This window comes from Lissotriton helveticus, chromosome 5_1 (genome assembly GCF_964261635.1).
Source record: "Lissotriton helveticus chromosome 5_1, aLisHel1.1, whole genome shotgun sequence".
Lineage (NCBI taxonomy): Eukaryota > Metazoa > Chordata > Amphibia > Caudata > Salamandridae > Lissotriton > Lissotriton helveticus.
The window spans coordinates 299,262,957-299,285,922 of NC_136065.1; the positions used below are offsets into that span (position 1 = coordinate 299,262,957).

Here is a 22,966-nt window from a genome sequence, read left to right on the forward strand (position 1 = left end):
TGGGCCGAGCTCCCCCGCTCCATGGCTGTGATTGGCGGAGACTGGAACGATGTGATGGATGTGGCTTTGGACCGGCAGAGGAGGCCAGGAGTGGCACCTGTATCCTCCCCTACACGGTTGGGGGCTATGGTTGATGGTCTGGGCTGGGTGGATGTGTGGAGGCATTTGCATGCGGGACGGCGAGAGTACACCTTTGTCTCGGCTGTCCATGGCTCCCTTTCACGGTTGGACTGTGTGTTCGTCCCGAGGGCTTTCCTTGACAGAGTGAAGGGGGCAGCAATTCGGCCCCGCGGGCTCTCTGATCATTCCCCAGTGGCGGTACAAATTGACTTGTGCAAAGCACGCTCCCCCTTCCGATGGCGAATGTCCGCGTGGCATCTGCAGCGCCCTGATTATTCCCAACATTTGCGCAGCGCGATCGCCCATTATTGGCAGGACAACCTTACCGAAGGGATGGATGCGGTGACAGTTTGGGAGGCTATGAAACCCACCCTGCGGGGCACAGATATTGCTTGGTGTGCAGCTGCTCGCCGGACTCGACTGGGAGGCATTGCTGCGGCCGCGGAGCGGGTGGAGGAGCTCGAGGCTCGGCACGGCGAGGCACCCGATGATGTGGCACTGCGGCTACTCCTGCAGGCGCAACAGTCTTATTCCTCGGTCCTGTTGGATGAGGCTCGTCAGGCGTGGCTAGCCACCCGTAGTCGGGTCTACCAGTGGGGCGACAAGTCTTGCACCATGCTCCATAGGCTGTGCCAACAGAACCTACAGCCTCTTACGCTGCCGGGCCTTGTTGATGGTGCAGGAGTGGCAATCACAGATCCGGCGGCTCTTGCAACGAGTTTTGCGCGCTATTATGGGCACCAGTATGCCTCTCGGGAGACTCTCTCCCCTGCCATTATCGCAGACTATATTGCTTCGGTTCCCCCATCTGCTGTATCTGATGAGGTACGCGAGGCCCTAGACCTTCCCCTGTCGGCTGAGGAGCTGGGTGATGCACTGGGTCAGTTAAATGTAGGCAAGGCACCGGGGCCGAGCGGTTTCCCCAGCGAATTTTATAAGAAGTTCCATCTGCAGCTCGGGCCGCACTACTTGCGGGCCCTGGAAAAGGCACGGGAGCATGGCCGCCTCCCACCGGACTGGCGTCATGCCGAAATCGTGGTGTTTCTGAAGCCAGGTAGGCCCCCCGATCGCCATGACTCTTATCGCCCCATATCCCTCATCAACTTCGAGGCCAAGCTCCTGGCAAAGGCGCTGGCGAACCGTTTACTCCCACACATTTCGGCCCTTGTCCACCCAGATCAGGCGGGTTTTATGCCGTGCAGGGCAACGAGACACAATATACGACGGGCGCAGGCCGCGATACAGGCAATTGAGTCTTCGGAGGACCCGGCGGCGCTCCTGCTGGCTGATATTGATAGTGCCTTCGATTCGGTCAGCTGGACCTTTCTTTTTACCCTGTTGCCACTGCTGAATCTCGGCCCGGTGTTCCTCTCCTATATCAGGCTGCTCTACACTGAGATCACGGCCTCGGTGCGTATCTCGGGAACGACGTCTGCTCGTTTTCCGGTGTCCAGGGGCACGCGTCAGGGGTGTCCGCTCTCCCCTTACCTCTTCGCACTGGCCATGGAGCCGCTGGCCGCCAGGGTGCGTCTACCGTGGCTTCGTCTGGGGTGCGGATCACTCGGACCGCATAGCCTTATATGCGGATGATGTGCTATTTTTCATGACCGACCTGCAGCGTACGGGTCCTCGTGTCCTGGAGTTGATGCAGGAGTTTGGTCGGGCATCGGGGCTCTTCCTTAACCCGCGCAAGTCGACCATGTGGGTGCTGGGGGGTGCCGCAGTGGACTGCCCGTGGGCTGCATCCCTTCAGATGGCAGTTGAAGGTGTGAAGTACCTGGGTGTCTTCCTCTCTGCCTCGCCTGCAGTGGCATGGGACCGGAACATTCTGCCTGTATGGGATCGGGTCCAACTGGACGTCAAGACATGGTCGCGCATGCCACTTAATATCTACGGCCGGTCGGCCATCTTCAAGATGGTGGCTTTGCCCCGTCTGCTATATCAACTGCAGAATCATCCCTTCCAGGTTGACCCGCAGTGGTTCCGTACTGTTGATTCGGTGCTGGGCCGGTTTCTGTGGGCTGGCGGTGCCGCCAGGGTGGCGCTGCGCACATGCTTCCTCTCTACCTACTGCGGCGGCTTGGCGGCCGCGGATATTTTATCTTACTATCAGGCCTCCCATCTCCTTGTACTCAACGAGTGGTGGTATGGCGACCGTAGTGACCCGGCTTATGCCCTTGAGCATTCCCTGATGGGTGGCGCCTCCCTTCACACCCTGTTGTACTCGGCTAGGCGGAGGCGACTGCTTCCGCAAGTCACCCAAGTGGTCTTCACTGTCTGGCGGCGGGCCTTGCATCGGGTGGGCTGGTGGGGTCGGCTTACAGCCGAAACCCCGTTGTGGCAAAATGGTCTGTTACCGGCGCTGGCGTCTCTGTCCGGATTTGACGGCTGGGATGCGATTGGGATCTCGTCCCTAGGTCATGTCCTCTCTGGTACTACCCTGAAGTCCTTTCGGGAGCTTAGCTCCGAATTTAGCATGCCCAAGACCCAGTTTTTCCGCTACCTTCAATTCCGCCACGCACTTACCCCAAGTCTGGTGGGCCTGGAACAGCTCCCTGATTTTAGTCCTATCGAAGCTAAACTGTTTATGGGAGACCTGGGTGACAAGAAGGTCTCGCAGATATATTGCTCTCTGGTCACTCACTGTTCCCCTTCACTCGCAGCACTGCGGGCCTCTTGGGAGGCTGATATAGGTCCACTGGATGATGACGACTGGCGTGAGGCCTTGGAATCTCCCCGAGGTGCTGCTATAGCCATCCGCCTTCGCTTCATCCAGTTCAAATACCTCCACCGGGCATATTATACTAGACACCGTCTATGGCGGGCAGGCCTTGTCGCGTCACCCGAATGTCTGCGGTGTGGTTCTGAAGAGGGCACCCTGTTTCATACAGTATGGTCCTGTGAGAGACTGACTCGATTCTGGGCTGGGGTGTGGGACTGCCTATCAGAGGTGTTGGGTTGGGACCTGCCCCGTACCCCCAGGCTGGGCCTTCTTCATGTTCTAGAGAATGTTGGAGGCAATATTTACAAGCGCCATTTGCTGTTGCTGGGGCTGGTGGTGGCGAAGAGAGACCTGGCGCAGGCCTGGAAGAGCGAGCGCGCCCCCCCCCCTCGGGGCTTGGAGGGCGGGACTGGATTTCCTCATGGGTCTAGAACAGCCTGTTTTTGAAGCCCGGGGATGTCCCCGCAAACATTACAAAATCTGGAAACGGTGGGCGGATTACCGGGGCCTGCTCCTTGACCCCCCTGTGGACATTGATGATGCATTACAGCTGGATGTGGATCCCGCACTCTAGGCCGCTGGCCGGCTCCACCTTTGTAGATTGTCCCAAGTTGCTGGACTGTGATCGCGTGCACTGGGTTAGGGTGGGATAAGGGGTGGGTAGCTGTGGGCGGGGCTGGTTGGTGTTTTTGGGATTGGGTGGGTGGGGTAGTTCAATGCCATTTACTGTATAACGATGGGTTCGATGCTGTACTAATGATATGTCTCTTTTTTATCTGTCTTTGACAGTCTCCTCCTGACTGTGGAGGGCTGTGTTGAGCTATGCTTGAACTCATAATAAAATTGGTTATGAAAAAAAAAAAACAATATACTACTGGCCGGCAGCAATTCATACCCGGACAACGTCAGGACGGGCTGCTAGTCCTGAATAATGCTCCTTCAACTTCAGTCAGGGCCACTTGAAATATGCAATTGTGCAGCTGCAGCGTTTTGTACATAATTATGGATGCATAATTAGCTCATTTTAACCCCGAAAAATTGGTTCTGGCTCAAAGGGTCAAAAGTTACTAAAAACACAGCTACAAGTGTTGCCCCACAGCTGAAAGTCAGTCGCAAATTTTGACTGGTTACTTTCCAGATGTTTATTGCTGCATTTGGGTGTTAAACTAGTACTAATAATGTGGACCCTTTTCCCAGACAATGTTAACATTTGTAAAAATAACAAACTAACTCCAAATCATGGCATCAGCCGTGTTATCTACATCATGATTGTTAAATAGGGATGTATAAGGTTAAAATCTATCAATAAATGTGAGACAAGAGCGCAGAATCTGAGGAATAATCCTCAAATTCCTTGGCACTCCCTTGTAACCTTTTACATGTAACTTCCATCACATTCTTAAGTGAAGTGCCCTGTAGATCTTCCTGTACTTTTCGGCATTACATAAGATTACAGAATTTATGGTTCAAGGAAACAATGCGCACCTGAGCACCTTTGATAAGAGATCACAGTGGCAGGACACTCCGAGCCTCAATTATCTCCCCCCCCCCACCCAGTGTTTCCCACCTGGTAAACTGAGGCACCAGGGTGTGGCATTCTCTCCCCTTTATGAGTTTCATAGTAAGAACAAAGAGTTAACAAGGTAATACTGCACGTTTCCCACACTTTCTACTGCAAAACTAGTCAGGAATTCTAGGTAAAATGTGTTTGGAGAATCACTCCTACAACCATGCAAATGCAGGGCCCCAAGTGGGATGAAAAAAAACGGGGGCGGGGGGGGTCTCAAAGTGCGTGGCCGATGCAACAAAGGGCGTGGCATAAAAAACTCAAGCCAAAAATCCGTGCCTAGCACAGTGCTCTGCTTGACCCACCGGCAAAAAAATGGTGGGGAGCCACAGCCAACCGCAAGGTCAAGGGAGCCACGGGTCAAAAAAGAGTGGAAACCACTGCCCTACGCCAATGCACTCTACACCAGTCCACTCTAGTGTATGCCACTCTACGCCACTCCACATTATACCACTCCAATACAAGACACTCTCTGCCACTCCACTCTACAACACTCATCACCATTCCACTCTAAGACACTCCATGCGACTCCTCTATGCCACTAACTTTTAGTCATGCTGAACAGCAGCCACACTGGAGTACAACATGGCTAAAAACATTGGCAACGCCAATAGCTCATGCTTAGGCTTGTTAAATAACAATTGAAATGTTAAACTTACTTTAGAATATTATCCCCAAACAATTATATTCTTAGGTATTGATTTTTTGAGGGAGCAAATGATAGATTACAAAGTAAAAATCTACAGAAAGTCTACGGCATGTAATAGTTTCCTTCATGCCACCACACATCATCCACATCAGATGACTCCACATCCTAATAATTGGCATTTTCCTACAGCTTCAAGGATCAACTTGTACATCATTTAACTCTTACTGCCTTGAAAAAGTGACAGTGTCTTGAAATACTTCAGCTGTACCATGTCCTGAACATAAATGACTGTAAAATATATTGTTATATTAACTTCAAAAACTGTGCTATGGTTTAACAATTTGTATGGCTGTACAACTACCTATATACCAGTGAACTATGTACGTTGTATATTGATTGAACCTGAATAATAAAATTCAGACTTCAAAGAGAACTGCATATTTGGCCTCCAACAGTGTATTGTCCAAACAGCGGCCTCTAACATCTAGTTAGCCACAAATATTCGAGAATATGTCTTAACTGAACAGAATATCCGTTCTGGAAGTAACTTCCAAGAGTAGTGCTTATAAACCCTGTGCATTATTGCTCAAGTGGCTACATTGTAGATCGCAAAGAGATTAAATTAGCATTGGTATGCAAATATTTGCCTTGGCTAGGATGGCTTGTGTATGACTACACCTATAAGCATTACTTGGATACCATGACGTCTTAAGGTACAAATGATGACCCGCTCACAGTGGAGACCTTTAATACTGATTTGTTCACATTAAGACCCCTTGAAGTAATCAATAAAATATTTGCAGATCAGTAGCCTAGCCTGTGGCCCAGACACAATTCAAGAGTCCCACCTTCCACTGACGTTCAAGTTGCAAATGATCCTTATGGCGTCCATAACAGGGATTCGGGAACAAAATATGAAAAGAAATTGGCCGCTACATTTACAATTTGTTGGAACCTTTCTCCAAAAAAGCACATTAAAAACGTACAGTTAACTTCAGGCGGACTGAAGCAACCCCACACGAACAAGTTACTTACATTTAGTACCAAATTTTCTGGTGGAGACTAACACCAGATTCCTCATCTTGTGAATTTCCCCAGGTTCCAGACTGAACCTGGAAACTTTAATAGCAACTCCTCGTATGTTGACCGGTAGAATTGTGTGGCTTGGCGTTGGGTCCATCGGTTCCAAATATGACATCGGGCCATTATAATACCAGCACCTCTGCGCCCTGACATCAGTTTAGTTTTGATCTCTATCCAAGCCGTCGGACGCAGAGTCATTGAAATCCAAAGGGGAGGTGTTTGAGATCTTGGATCTTATTATTGGACTGTTTTAGTCCATTTCACAGAACAGGAAGGAGGGTGAGGCTCTACCAGAAAAGGTGTTAACAAAAGGTAAGTAACTTATTCTTCTGACAAAGACTTCTAACCGCAGACTCTTCACCTTCTGAATAGATACCAAAGCGGTACCTCTACGGGTGGCGAGTCTGTAGACTGGCTTAGACCAGGAAATCCTGCAAGACAGATCAGGCAAAATACCCTTCTTGCTGGACCTGGTTGTCTAGGCAGTAGTGCTTTGTGAACGTGTGGATGGACGTCCACGTAGCAGCTTGGCAAATGTCAAGGACTGGCAAACCACCCAGTGATCACAGCCTTTGCTCTAGTGGCATGAGTATGTAACCCCTCTGCGAGTGTCTCCTTAGCTAGTCTATATCCGATTTTTGCGCATAGGAAACCCCATAGAGAGATGGTCCTCATCTGCACAGCTTTTTCCCATTTTTTGCTCCAGAGAAGCCAACAGAAAGCTGGTCTTCTTGCTGATATTTTCGTGATCATTCGACGTAAAAACTAATAGCCCTCTTCGTGTCAAGTCGGTGAAGCTATTTCTCCTCCTAAAGTAATGGTTTGCCCTAAGTGGAAAGGTGTAACCACCTTCAGCAGAAAAGCCACCTTTGTCTGAAAGACTAGTTTGTCTGGAAAGAATGAAGTATATGGTTTTGTTGGTCCTAACAGAGAGAACTGAAATTTTCAGTCCAAGAGCTAGACTACATGAGAAGATGTTAAAATTGTTGTACAATAACCTACATGCAGTGGTTCGACTATTGTATAAATCGCACTCGAAGTGTCTGAATGCGAGAGGTTTGGAGGTCCTATGTAAGGTTAGAATATACCTATTTGTTGACATTGAATCGAATACTTACTAGTCACATCTGATGATGGACACCTATATGTAATGAAAAACAATAAAAGTTTGTTTGCGGGAAAAAAAAAAAAAAAAAGAATGAAGTATATGTTACTTTGAACTCCAAGTTTGTGTGTCTAGGAACAATCACTAGTCTAGAAGATATAATTCTGATAAGGAACCCATTTTGATGGTTAACAGGCATAAAGGACAACTATGCATGGTTTCTAATGGACTAGATAGGAGTGAACTAAAAGTCCCATTGTGGAATCATAACATTTAACAGTGGGAACATGTAGGTCAGCCATTTAAAAGAAAAAAAAAGAATCACACCAGGTGACTTGAAAATGGAGAGATGATCCAGTGAGCATAGATATGGATGTGAGCTTCCACCGGAGACCAGAGTCCTCTGATCACCACCTCTCCCAGATGACCTCCCCAACCCAGTAACGATGTCTCTGTCACAAGTGTTAGCTCTGGGTGGGGTAGGGAGAGGATATGCCTCTGGTGGGTTAAGCTGTATTCCAAACACTCTTTCAAACATCTACGTCAGCCATTAGCTAGCCACTGCATTAAGGGAGCACTGCTTTATATTCAATGCTAAGCATATTTATCCATAGCCAAAAAGTGCTACAAATGGAACATATCACTTACCCTGCAAGCATCTATTCATAGTGTGTAGTGCCGTCGATTCATATCCTACCTGGAAGCTAATGGCTGACGTACACACTACTCTACTTAAACACATATCTTTATCAAACTAGAACCTGCATGTTCATCTTTACTATCTATCTACTGCTCTTATCTTAAGCTCATCTAATGGGCCAAAAACAATCCAACAAAGAAGCTGATGGCTGTGCACAATACAGACTGTAGGAGGAGTCACCTTACAAAGGGCTTCAACCCCTCATCAGGGTTAGTAAGTGTTATATAAATGCAATTACAATTACTCAAAACATTTCTTCAAAGAAAAACAAGTTGCAAACATCCGAGCCCAACACTGGATGGCAGGCGTATGCTACAGATACGTATCTACAGCCAACACATGCTACAAATATATGCATCCTGGCGGTCGAGTGCCACCATCCAGTCACCTGCATCCAGGGCAGACAAAACTTGGGTAAATGCGAGTATATGGAACTGGTCCTTCCGGAGAAAAAAAAAAATCAGAGGGTGAAGATCTAGGATGGGATGGGGGGAAAGCATCCTTCCTTTTTTCAGTACTGGGAAATAACAGGAATAACGGCCAGTCTTGATCTCGGATGCTGGTACTGTCTCTGTTGTTTCTTTGGCCACAACAGCATGAACTTCTTCGACTAGAAGGGACAAGTGGTCCCTCTGGGAGGTGCTGTGGTGTGGGTGGCATCCCTAAGGGATAGGACAGAAAGAGTAGGAAGTAACCGTGCTCTACGATCTAGAGCACCAATTGGTCGGATGTGATGCTCCACCATCCAGGGAAGTGAAAGCTAACCGGACCTCCTACAGGTGCTCTTGTGTCACCAAGGACAAATTGAAACATTTTTGCAATAGCGGCTGCAGAGTAGATGTTGCCAAATCATGTGAGCCTGAACATCGCCCTGAAAAGGCTGGGAGGCATGTTGCTGCGGAGGACCATACTCTGCCTCACTAGATACCCCCTGTCGTAGCCCTGAAAGGGCTGTTGGTGTTGGGAAAACTGGCGAGCAAGCTGAGCTAAACAAAGAGGGCGAGCAGTGTCTTTACTCTCCTCAAATTTCTCGAGGACAGTCAGCCTTTGCTCTGAAAAGTTGAGCCTTTGAATAGCATGTCCATGAGGGACTGCCGGACGTCTGAAGAGAAGCCCATGGAGTGCATCTAGGCATGGCACCCAAGCACCATGCTGTTTCCGACTGCCCTACCCAGGCAGTCGGTTATGTCCAGGCCTGACAAGATCATATATTTTGCAGTACCTTGGACGTCGAGGATCAGACATTGTAGAGTATGCCTAATATCCTTGGACACTGTTGGCAAGACATCTGCCACTCTAACCCACAAGGTGTGCGAATACCATCCCAGTAGGGATGAGATGATGACAATAAAGACAAATACTCGGAAAAAAACTGTTTTGCAAATTTTTCCAATCGTTTGGATTTCCTGTAGGGTAAAGTAGTGGGAAAAGAGATGGGATTCAGGCAGCTAGATGATTCTTGTACAGCCAAGCTCTTCAGGGTAGGATACTGGTGCAAGAAATCAGGGGTCCCCAGGAGCAGGCCTGGTCCATTTTGCCACCTGCCTGTTGAGTGGTGGGCAAGATCCTGGTTTAACCCAGGGGCCCACTAGAATATCTGTTAGGGCTTAATAAGTTAAAGGGTAATAAAGGTTCTTGGGTGGCGACTCCAGGATTAAGAACCACCGTCAAAATGTTGGTCCTTATCTCCTGTATAGGTAAAGTTAAATAAAGCACCAGCGCTGCCCTCTTGATGACAATAGTAAAGGAGACAGATTCTACTGTGGCATTAGGGTTAGGGGATTAAAGTCCAGTGTCAGAGGAGGTGTCAAGACCACTGGCATCTTGTAGACCATCAAAAAAGTCACCCCTTCATAAAAAGCTTTGCTGTCCTCATCTTCATCCGGATCATAATGCTGGAATTCAGGCTGAGATTACGCAGGAATTGAGATTCATAATCTGATAAAAGTATTGGGTCCAACTACACCATCAAGGTACACACCTGCGGTGTCAGTCTTCGTGCCGTAAGCAGTGTCGACACTGCACCAAGGTGGGAGCCGGCAGCACTGTGCTCAAAGACAGGGTCAACCTCTGGTGGCGGTCAAGTGGCATAGTCAGGGTCTAGGACAGATCCACCAACAAGATTCCCACAGGCTGCCACCTCGCATTCGTAGAACCTATTGGGCTAAAGCTGGACATGTAGGGGTACTAAAAATGGAGGCAGTGGCCACTTTCAGGCATCGAATTTCTTCTGCCGTGGCTGTTTGCAGAGAGGGAAGGAGTTTGGGAGTAGCAGTTCTGGAGTGTGCTATACGGTGCGGCTCGGAGGCATACAGGTATCCTGGGCACCACAAGACTTCCAGTGGTGCGAGTGGTGGGACATCAGTGAACTGTGCTTGGATTTTTTGTGGGAACATTTAGACTTACCTGAACTCCTGGATCTCGAGGTCGAGTGGCCTCAAGATCGGTCACAGAGTGAGAGAGTGTCCGCACCTTGGACCAAGACTATCTTTTTGAACTAGATGGTGGTGAGCCTGGCCTTACGGTATCAAATCGCTTTCGATTCATCTTGAAACAGCACAAACACGACTGTGTTGTGATCGAGGCTCAGACACCATAGGCAGGGGTTACAGGTGTCTGTCACTGACAATTGTCAGTGACAGTAATGCCACTGCTTGAAACTAGTAATTTCTAAGGCCTATATCTGTTCATTAAAGACAATGTACAGTGGAAAAAATGATTTTCCTGAGGAAAAGTTCTGTCAAAAAATCAGCACTGCTAGCTTCGAATTTGCCTCTGAAGGGGCGGGGAAAATAAAGGAACAGACGTCAGCGCTCTGAGGTATTGGACTTCTCGTGGCACCAACATTACATTCTGAACCAATGGACCAGACGCAGAGCTGAATGATGCCACCTCTCAACACGCAAGGTAATTACTATTAAAATTTCAGGATCCAGTCTGGCGCCTCGGGAAATTCACATGGATTTGAATCTGAAGTTAGAAGTCTCTATCAGAATAGGGATGTTAGCTTCACGGTCATCATTTCAGCTCACTGGTGGTTGAGGACTTCAAATGTCTGGAGAACCAAAATCTTTAAATCAGTCACCTAAACTCGAGAAACACAAACTTAATCATCACTAGGTCACTTAATCAAGAACCCTTGGTAGAAAAAAACCCTAGGGGTCATTCAAAGTTTGCTGGAGCAGTCCCCTAACCGCACTCAAGGTTCCCCCATGTAATTAAAAGGCGGAGGACCACCAAGTTTCAGACCGCACACCAGAACTTCAGCTGGCTCCAGAAAGCCACTGGAGTGTGTACTCCCAGTGTTTAGCTACCATGAATTATCTGTTTGACAAAAAGAATCCCCCGCTTTGAAAGGAGAGTGGGGTTTTAAGAAACCAAAGTTATACACTTATGCAGAGTGATCCACCATGACAGAGTAGTCTGCCCCGCACTGCATTTTGACAAAAGTTCTCCTGCTCTATCAACAGGAGCGTTTTCATTACAAATTGCCTGCCAAAGCAGTGGCTTCGGCTAAATTATGGTATAATTCTCTAGTTGTAACTGTGTAATATATGCGTAATATGTGTTATGAAAGAATATAATTGTGTATCAGTCACAAGTACAGGTTTCCCTTTACATCGTGGTTTTGTACCATCTTTTTCCGTTTGATAATTTATGGAGTACCATCCTTTGAAGACCAGAGCTGTTCACTCTCAATAAGACAAAGGTGGTTTCCCAGCCACACTCGCGAGAAGTGGGAGATAATGGCCTCTGGGTCAGGTGAGAGACTGGTAAAACATAAGTTCTCTCCAGAGACCACGACTTCAGAGCTCAATTCAGCATCAAAGACATTGTAATTAATTGAGACTAGAGTGTCACCTTTTCTTTCGGCATTGGGCCAGATTAAAGAGAGCGACAAATTCTGGATCTAGCTACAGATGTCATCAAGTTCAGAGCTGCCTGAACATGCATATGGGAATAGATCGACACACTCAGATTTTAACAAAAGCTCATCCAGTGTTGGACGGCTTCCACAAGCTCAGCCAAAGCAGGGACTACACACATTTAAGTACCATCATTTTTTACCTTAGTATTTTTTGTGGCATATAGTCCAACAAAATGCATTATTTTCTCTTCCCAGTTTGTCTACTGAGCAATTGTCTTCTCAATGTAGCTCAGAATCTTTGATCAATGAGTTCTAAAACATGTTAGCAATTCACGTGAGTCGGTTATTACAATGAAAAATCTTCCATAATATAGTGCTTCAAAGCCGCCCTCACATTTTTCCAATGGTAGGGTGGAAAAAGAGCACGCCAAGACTAAGATCAGTGACCAGAGTGGCACGCATTGAGCTTGGAGCAGTACTGGGATTGAATAATATTGCAGACATTACAAGCCTACAGGAAAAAATTAATCAAGCCTTTTGCCTTAAATGTTTAAAGTAAAACATTGGAATTAGTAAATGTATGCCTCTGCAAATCGCTTGAAAAGTGTGACTGAAAATCATGCTCTACAATTGTTAAATTTCAAATCACAAACATATTCACACGCCACCACGAACGGAGGACATCACTGGGTGAGGTTTCTGCCACCTTAGTACAGTTAGGTTACGCCTTACTGTCGGCCATGGCAGCTTCCAATCTCAAGTGGCCATTGAGGCTCAGCTGGTAGCAAGGAAGTAAGAGGATGTAAATCAGGAGGGGATCCAATTACTAATTCACCCCTGGGATGGGAGAGAGCAGGAGAACAGGCACTTAACGTGGCTCATGGAGAGGAAACTATGGAAGGTTTTCCTGCAAAGAATGAGAGACAGGTCATCGCAGGGGTGAAAAGCTGGGAGGATTGTTGAAATTTCCTCTGCAAAAGGTGTGACAAAGTTGGCTGGAAATTGAGGGAGGAGTGGGTTCTACTGAAAGTCGCACAACAGAAAGTGATACAAAGTGAGCTGGTACTCCTAAGAACTGAGGAGAAGTACTATGAAAAGCTCCACAGAAGAGGGCAATACAAGTTGGCCTAGAAGTGTGAGGGGGTCTATAAATAAGTTCCCCTTCTAAGAGTGATCCAAGTTGACCAACTGAAATGCGAAAGTACTTGCCATAAGTGTTAGAGAGAAAGTATAACTAATAGGCATTAATCACCACGCTAGGTAAGGGAAATAATGGCCAACCTGTTACTGTCGAGCTGGAACAAGATATGGAGGGAGGCATCAAAGAAGTGCTGGTATGGAAGTTTTGGGAGAATTAACAAGGTTCACAGTAGGAAATAAGATTTTTTTAAAGATGGCACTTACTGGTAGAGTTGCCTTGCATCTGGATGATGCATTTGGAATCTTTACCGGTCTCTCGACTGTTGAAGGGCCGTACCCTCACGGCCACCTTTACAGAAGCCCCCGACATCCTGACGTGCCTTTAGGGTAAAGTCCGGATGTTTCTTTGGTGCCGGTTATACTAGAATAGAAGAAAACTTGATAAGTTATGTAGAACAGAAATGAAGGACCATTTCACTGAAGGCAGTCCTCATCACATTTACAATGCTGAAAACAAGTGAAAACATCCCTGTTCCTACAATTTCAGTTTGATCTGTATCCCACCTTAGCATCGTCAATTACACCCACCTGGTAGGGTTTCTTTTCTTCATGTGCATCCTTAGTGCTTTGTATTCTTTAGGTAAACAATCACACACTGACAAAAGAATACTGCATAGTACAAATTATTGTAAAATATTTTCAACTGTACTCTGCTTTCCCCCCAAAAATCATTATCAATTTTGTATCCAATGTACAGTCCTTACAGCGTCTGGGGCTACGGTCAAGGTTTTTGAAAATGGCTAAATAAAAAAGTTAAAATCAGATTTTCTCCCTCCCATATTCCCTATGGCAGCCTCCACTACCGCCGTTCTATATGGTAAGTCAAAGTAAAAATGCAATCCCCTTCCCAAGTCCAGAAATGGTATCGTCTTCTAACCTATGTTCGTCTCCCCCTTCTCTCCTTCTACTTATTCTTCCAAAACACTACTTTGCCTTCCACATCTGTGCCGGTAGCCTGTCCTTACAGTCATTTAATTTCCCTTCAATAATGCAATCTGAAACACTAATGTGATCTGCAAAACACTGGGGGGGAAAAATCCCCCTTTCCGTGTACAGACACTAAATTCTTCATACACATATTAATTCGATTTCATCTTAACTACTGCTCTTCTTTCAGTGTTCTTTCTAGTTAGTTATGTCTGCGGAGTTCATTGTCCACTAGACATTAACAGTTGTTGGTGGTAAGGTTTTCCTTAGTACGCATCAGTGCTTTGGTGCATTGTCCGTCATTTCTCTGGCAGTTCTTCTCTACTCTCGCATGTCTGAACAAGCTCTCGCGCTCCATTTCATTTAATTTTCTGTGTGCTGTTTCCCCAACGTCTCTATGTGATTGCCCTGCGAGTCTCCTGACCTTTGGTCTCCGCAGCAAACTGGGGAATGGTAATCGACAGAAGGCGAAGGAACATTTTGCTTTTTGTCCTCTGCTCAGAAACGTTGGAAAAAATAATCACGAACCCATGCCCACTACCTCTTCTCCTTGGGAGTCACTGGCTCCTTCAGTCCCAAAATGGCTGAATGTACAAGAGATTTCTAGTAATCTGCACCTATGGATTGGTTTAATTTTGTACCACTGTAAATGGATGGTCTGGATAAATGGATTGCCTCTTGTTTTTTACTGTAGAGCCTGGGCAGCGCATGCGCTGCTCTGCGAGGACTGCTGGATTGAGGTAGGGACTTGTAGCTCCACCCACTCTCCGCCCACAGTTTATTGGCTTGCGTCATTCTCCACTGTAAACTGTGGCTGATCATTTGTCAAAAGGGTCCCTCCCTACTACCACCTAGTCTCATTTTGTAACCTCCTATGGCGACACCCAGTTACGTGTGTTGTTGATCGCAGGTTTTAATTAAAGCCTCCGAGCACTATTTTCTCAAATAGCTTTGTCCTGCCAGCTGTTGCAGGCGTTACACGCTCTCTAACGCTTTTGTAAAAATGTTATAGTACGCATTTGCAATCCAATAGGTTTCGCATTTGCAAAAGTTTAAGCAATTGGCATTGTAAATGACAAAGCCTTTTATTTATCCGTTTTAAAAACAACATATAAATAAACGGCATTATCCTTTAGAATGCCAATAGCTCAAACTCTCATAAATGCTAGGCCTATTGCATTCAAATGCTTGTTATGTTATACTGCATTATGCGATTTCAGGTTTGGCTTAGAAGAAAGTTTAGTTTGAAGCCAGCCTCTGGTTTTCCAAAGAAAACATAGCAAAAATATATATATATATATACATACAGAGGTTTTCTTTTCGGTCAGCCTTCTTCCTTCGTTGGCCTGTAGTAGGGTCATTCACATTGTGCTCTGTGCCTACAGCATGGAGCTATGTGTCAGTCCACCTCATATATTGTCTCTTGCACTGTGAGTAATTGTATGTTGCACACACTAAGAGGGGTAGAGAGGGACAAAGACACAGATAAAGCATGCAGGGACAAACAGTTTTAGTAAAAAGTGCCCTCACTCACACACAAATTTTTTGTGTGACATGCTTCATCATCGGGTCTGCTTACAATACACCCTGGCGAAGCCACACACAGGGTGGAGCATAGGGAAGGGGATAACATAAAACAATACAGACAAACAGGTACAAGTATACACAAAAGGTGAATACAAAGTGTTACCGCCCTGACTGGGAAAACGTGATAAGGACAAGTGCAGTGAGAGTGATGTTAAAACTGCCTCGTGGGTACTCTAAGCATTATTTATTCCGGAGTCCCACGGACTCACCTTTTGTGTATACTTGTCCCTCTCTACCCCTCTGAGTGTGTGCAGGTTATTATTGGAGTATTTGGGGTAGTGGAGTAGATTACCCTCTCCCCCTTACTGTGGTGTTAGATTGTAACTGTATGTTGCCTATCACTTGTGCACAGCAGTCTGAAAAGGAGTAAACTTCTGTGCCAGGGCTGCGGTGCCCATATTTGCAAAAATGTTTTTTCATTCTTTTAAAAACATTTTATTGGGGATTTTTCAAAATATGCATTACGTTCACAGCCAAGCTTATTGTGCACAATATCCCATTGGGAGCTAGCAACAAATGATATTCACTTTCCGTCCCCCCACTCTAATAGAACAATCCCAACACCCCCCTTTGAGACTGTACTAAGTCATGTGTGTATCTTAGCATGTCCTGCAGAATTATTTTTTTTCATATTACCGGTTAGAAAAAAAATTTAAAAAATGAAAACTTGCCAAGCCCAGGCTTTGCATCGCCAGATTTGCATTTTCTTTAAGAATGCAGAAAAGAGCATCTGACGCAGTCTCTCACTAGCTGTGCTAAGAGAGAAGATGACATGATGTACAACACCAATAACGGCAGATTTCAGGACTGGTACCTGCAGATTTTGTAACTATGAGACAGTTCATGCTTCATTTACCTTGCTGCTGTCCGGAATTTCTTCATGCATGACCAACCTTACTGAAGCCAATGTTATTAAAATGTGGGATTCCCACTTGTAAGGACTCTTGGAACTTCCCGATGAACTTGGCTTAACTTTGCCACATTTATGAGTTTCATTATCACTTCCATCAAACAAAGAGTGCAGGTCACAGGCACATCTTGATCATGGTTGCACCTGCTTGAGTATCACACGTTTCTTTTATGGTTTTACTCGTCTTTAAATTGCTCTTGCTTGCGCTATGTGAAACCCAGAGCACTTTATTATATACTCTCCAGCTCCGTTTAGGGATTTATTAAAAAATTTAAAAAAAGGATTCCCATTCTGCCTTGCCTGCCCATTTTCCACTAAATCATAATTTACCAGGGCACTAAGTGGCCCATGCACTGAGACCGTTTGTGATTTTACCATCCTTTTTCGTTTATGTACCAATTTTAATTAATTGACACATTTAAATAAAGACTGAGGCAAGAACAGCAGCTGCCGATTGGCTGCCCTGTAACAAAGCACACATCGTTCGAGTTTTCGACATGGACCATGGGATACAAACCGCAGAGAGAGACAGTGGTAACAGTCTGCACCAGGAGCCAGTAAGTACCAGGAGGGTTCAGCGCGCAGCACGACGGCCTACGCGCAATCCGAAAACCTCAGATTATGGCACAGCAAATGGATTAGGGACCCACACAGCCTAATCTCTTCACATCTTCTTGTTATTTACTAATCTGTACGGTGGAAGCGCGTGGTTGGTGTTTCCTGTTTGAAGAAATCTGTAACTGAAAGATGTGATAAACGGAGGAGGACGGGCGGGTCAAAGAGTCCTTTAGTGCTAGACATCCGACACTGTACTTCTAATGAACTGAGAAGACGTAAAATCAGTGAGACGGATCCGAAAAAAATACGTTATATATGTTTTATTAGAACATTGAAATAATGGGGACAAGAGTGGCAGAGGGCCAATAGCGGCTGATGTAGGCCGGATTTAACATTCGAAAGTGTGTCTTTCTTTTTATCCACGTTTAATTCCGAACAAATCCCTGCTGCTTATGGCTGGACCGGACATTATAGGCCCTTTCCCTCGCTAGAGGCCCCCTGGCCTGCGTCTCAGGGTTGTAACTGGAGTTTAGAGCCTTTAACAATCAGTAAAGTTCTTTGTAGTGGCCTCTAATGCTATATTAAGCACTATATGCCCTGGGTGTAGCTTTGGGATACGTTTTCACGGCAGCATTAGTAAGAAGCAGAAATCATCTTATCAAAAGCTGGCGGCCCAGAAAGGTCCTTCCTTTGATCAGAACGTCACACAAACCTGGTCTATCCACAATCCTGGTTGAAGTACATTCTATCCTGGAGCTTTCAGAAGATGAGTGAGACTACCCGCTACATGCTACAGTTCAACTCAAAGGGACCTCATTCGACGTCCAGTATTCGCTCAAAGGTCTGCATTAGAGTGGAATCAAGCCGCATCACCAACAATGCTACTGAATACGAAAATCAACTGCCCTCCTGGCAGCAGCGGTGCTGTAAACAAGCAGTGCGGTAGGTACTGCAGCACCCCCATAAAACTTGAAAGAGTCTGATGGAGAATGAACAATAAAGGTGCCCTTTAAATGTTTTCCTCTGGTTTTCTTCTGGCACCTTTTTTTGGTTTTTTGCAGAAAACACCATCAAATACTCCCCATGCTTTTTTTGTGGTGTCCTTATTGGAAAGCAACCCCATTCTAAAAACTGTTCCCGCACCACTACCTGGCAGAAACTCGCAATTTGCTGTGATATTCACAAAACCAGGACCAAAGCTTGGCAAGGATGCAACTACAAGTGTGAACTATGAAAATCTAAACGATAAAAGACTTGTTCTACATTCCATCGGGTAGGCTGAACCATCCTACACTTCAGCAAGGAGACCCAATACCATCCTTTCCTATCACACCGCTGAGGTCAAACCTACCCTGGCTCCCAAATCTTGGCAAACATGCGGTCTACCCATCCCGATTTTGCACCCCCTACTCTAAGAACCCATATTCAATATACCTCATGTACCTTATGTTTTGCCTGACATTGTATACAATCCCTTTACTAAGTACATTGCTTCACTGTTTTTTCAAACTTAAATAATGCTTTATAAGTGGTGCAAAAGAAACCATTAAATAATTACATGTGTATTTAGCGTTCGCTTGGTCTTCTTGTAGTACCCTAAACAGATAAATCCATTATTCAACTTATTGGTACCGAATTTTTTGACCTTAGACGTCTTAAGCACTTTATAGTTAGTTTACGAAATGGCTAATATTTAAACAAGGACGCCCCATTGAATAGGCACATCAGCTGTGGAGTACTGTTAGCCGTTTCTTACAAGAAACAAGGATTCAAAAATTGGAGTGCAGAATCAGCGAGGAAAAATGAGAGACAAATCTGGGGACTGGACAGCAGCTACAAATCATGGTAACTCGGCTTCATAACGAAGCTGTCGGCAGGGCGGAGACCATCAGATCTGCGTCTTGGTGGATGGGGCATGTGTAGACAAGGTACACGCCCACATCTTTGCCAAGTTACATGCTATGCCCTAAGGCAGCCCTAAACAACGAAACGTGTGCCTGGCAGCCAGACTGTAGTCAATGCTTCAAATGTTGTCCATGTTAGTCTGGAAACTGGCGGGTGTGAGCCCTGTATGAGTGAAGTCAATTGGCGGCACTGCAAGGACAGGGAATCTATCCCGCTTCCTGAAGGACAGGGAAGCTTTCCATCTTCCCGAGGGGGGTACTCTTTGTACCTTAATACTTATATCAGCATATCCTCCTGAAGCTACCAGCTTGTATCTGAAGTATCGGTCTGCTTCACATTGTTCTACTACAGGATTCCTCTCTGGATTCGGGACGTCCAGACTAAAAAGGGTTAAAAGACTGGACGGAGGGCTCTAGCAATCAAGAGATTAGCACAATAGAATGTTTGCATCAGACGTCTAGACTCAAGAGATGAAAGACTGGACCTCCATCATCACCTCCCCTGGTACAGGTCACATGCGCCCTCCTGTGCACGTGCCTGATACTGGAAACTAGGGCATTTGCATGGCAACAATACCTGAGCAATGAGCGCGAGATTGATGTCCCTATCACCAGGCTGTCATGAAACATGGCGGCTGACTTCACTTGTCATTGGCTTCCTTTCGTGCTTGATCACATAAGCCACGCTCTCCGGCGAGAGCCTTAGCTTTTGAATGTAGTCATAAACGAGCGGAAGCCTTGATCAAAATGGAGAGGGGAAACCATGAGTGAAGTATACACCCAAACCAACTCTCGAACCGACATTGCTAGGGTCGGAATGGGAACGACAATAGGCCCAGGCACCAACATAAAAATGTCCGCTATTAGTAAATCAGATATCTTAAATACATTTTAAAAACGCAGCCCACATTTACAAAATCAGATACCTAAAAAAAAAAGGGGCCCATATCTGCACAAGGTGGTCGTTTTGACTTTGCAAAACGCCTATAGAAATAGACCATTATTTACAAAGTATGAGAGACTGCCTGCTTTTGCGCTTACTGTGCGCAATATGAGGGGGAAATCAACAGTAAAAAAAATAAGCCCACCAGAACATAAAACAGGCCCACAAACAGTTAAACAACGGCCCTTACTCGAATTTCTCAGACTAGCCCTTCTAGCACTGCCAAACTGTCCTACGGTCAGACCCTGGACATTACCGCTAACTGCTGAAGGTCCCAACGCCCAGGACAGCTGGACACAGCAGCTTTCCTCACCTCGAACCCAGAGGCCTGCGATGGGGGTTGGGCGGCTCACATTTCAACTCTTGGAAAGATTATAACTAAACCTGCACTTCTCGGAAGAAGCTCTGCTCCCAAAGGGATTTTCATAGGAGCCCCAACCCATCCTGGCACAGATCTTTCACCTCAGAAAATTTCGTCACCGTCTACAAAAAGAGGCTTCCGGCCCAAGGCCTGTCCAAGTAGAAGCGGTCCTTCGTAGTCCCTGTGAGTCTACACCCTCAACTCCAACACGCCACACACCCTCACACTCCCACAAGCAAACACTCTCAGGGAATCCGGGCCTGACAAACGAAAAGGTCATATTCGTGGGAGTATAGGTAAAAGTGAATCCTAGGGTTGTTTTCGGATTTAGAGGTTACGAATCCCATGTTTGGGGGTAAGGTGGGAGGGATCTCACGCACTGCTGACAGAGGCAGAGTATGGACCTGAACTGTACACCCCCCCCCCCAAAAGTAAATTCTGGAGATTTGAACCTTGATCTTTCCACACACCGCTGGAGTCAAAAGGGGCATATTAGATGTAAGAGGCATAACAGAAGGGCCCTGTTAGGCAACGGTGGTGCTCACAAGGAGGGAGGGGCACTGCATGCTATCCATGCTATCATCCAGGTGATGATATCTCATTAGCTCACAGGAGCCAAAATTGCCCTGCTGACCTACCTATGGCCAACACAGCACAGAATAAAGTTGGGCAAAGAGTTGTTCATCTCACTTTTTTGGTCTAGCCTACCACGCAGCTCAAGCTGTTTGCGAAAAAATCTATTTGTCAGTTTACAGAGTTCTTGTATTAGAGCAGACCCATCAATTACTACTGGTTAGACTTATGGTCACTCTTCTTGGCTTGCTTTTTTGTGAGCTTGTATGGGCTTTCCTTCCTCTTGTTGTGTTTCTCCCCTCCCTAGAGCATAGTTTATTACTAGTGTCCTTCCACTGCTTACTTTCAGGCACTACTTTTTTCTTTTTGGTTAAGTACTCTCTGAGAGTGCATGTGTTTTCCAGCTGTCTACCTCGTGTACTTTTCTTTCCCCCTCCAACGCACTGTGTTGCTCTCTCACGGATTTAACTTGCCCCCACACCCTCAGTGTTGGGCTGGTCTTGGGTTTTTCTCCTACCCTGCTAACTCACCCGTGCGCGTCAACCTCGTTTTTCTGCCCCCAAGCCATGTTCCTTATAGTACTCTATCACCCAGGTTGTGTTAATTCTGTTGGTAGAGGCCTTCCTTCATGTTGCTTCCACCCTCTGTGTTGCCTCAGCCCCCACCTGCACCTGTGTTGCTACAGCCCCCCACCCATGCCCTCTGTATTGATCAAGCTACCCGGACACATTTCCTGCTTTCTGTTTCAGACCCACTCGCTCTCTGTTTTGCTTACCACTCCCGCTTTTTTTGGGGGGGTTAGCACGGAGGTCTCACGCGCCCTTGATGAAATAGCGATATCGAAGCGCAAGTGAAATACAGCCATTACCTTGATTACTTTGGATATTAATGATAGGACATGTAGGCAGTATCAACACCAAGGTTGTGTGATAGTTGGATGGCGGCATCCTGAGGAGACCCATCAAAGATATTGGGGTTGAACCATCAAAAAAACAAAAACAACTGATTGACACCTGCAATGAACAGAGAGGGCTTGCTAATTTTATGGAAGCTTCCCTAGATCTTTCAGAACTTGAAAGTGTATATATAACCATTAGGGAATGTACAGTGTATTTGTATGGTAATTGTTGTCCATTTAAACATTATGCTTGCAGTGCGTCGACTACACTAATGATTCACTTTTTTTACACCATTTCTATATTTGTATATATGCACGAATAGAATACATATATGACAATTCTTTGTCCAGCATTATTCTTTTTTTTGATTGATTATTCTATATTCAGGATGTATTACTGTCTTTGTATGGATTTTAGTTTGCACCGAATGTGATTAAGTAGATTGCAGAGCCTTCATACTTTTGGATGAATTCTCTGGATTTGAATAAGTTGCACACAACTTTTTGTACAGTTGATATGCATCATTTTGTAGGCGTGTGCATGCATGGTCGTGCCTAAAATATGACGCGGACATAGCAGGTATTTTTATGTAACACTTCAGCCATGCTGCACAGATTCACAAAACCACTGCAATGTCAAGCTATTGCCAATGCTAATTAGGTCTGGATTTTACAGCACAACTGCCAAATGAAGCTACTAGCTCTGATATACTAATCGCGTGTACTGTGGGTCTGCCTTCTTCAATCATGGTCTATATTCAAAAATCCTCCTTCAGACATTGGCTTGAAACTTTATCAATCTTGCATTGGCTCACCCCAGGAATATACACAGTTCTCTCGTCTAAAGCCACATCGATTATTTGGAGTGTATCCTTAGGTATCCAAATGAGTGCTTGCACTGCTAAACATGATCAACTACTTTACATTTTAAAATACACTTAATATATCCAGGGGCGGCTCCTCCATGTGGGCGGAGGAGGGTCACTCCACTGCTTTCTCGCAGTGCAAGAAGCAGAAACATAAAATGGTATTATAAATACCATTTTATGTTTCTGCTTCTCGCACTGTGTTAAAGCAGAAGTGTTTGGTTGGGGGCGGGTTGGTATTTGATCCTGCTCTAGGGCAGGGGAAGAGTGGCTTGGCCACAGCTGAGGGCGCTGACTGTTTGGCTGGCCCTCTGGGGCCGACCAAACCAGTCCGGCACATTCTGCCTTTTCTCCATGTAGGCTGCATGCAACCTACATGGAGAAAATGGCCTACCCACAGACGCCTGGCTGGTCGGTGTCTTGAC

General features: G+C 46.0%; 1 protein-coding gene across 5 annotated transcripts in view; it reads right to left on the reverse strand.

Annotated features, from left to right (window-relative positions):
* The window catches only part of KIF1B (kinesin family member 1B), a 1,137,443-nt gene that overhangs the window by 1,041,022 nt on the left and 73,455 nt on the right, over nucleotides 1-22,966 (reverse strand). For all 5 annotated transcript variants that reach the window (XM_078642264.1, XM_078642262.1, XM_078642263.1 and 2 more), the window contains exon 2: nucleotides 13,219-13,375. In XM_078642264.1, coding sequence (XP_078498390.1) covers nucleotides 13,219-13,324 — 106 coding nt within the window. In that variant the 5' untranslated portion in view covers nucleotides 13,325-13,375. The remainder of the gene's footprint in view (nucleotides 1-13,218; nucleotides 13,376-22,966) is intronic.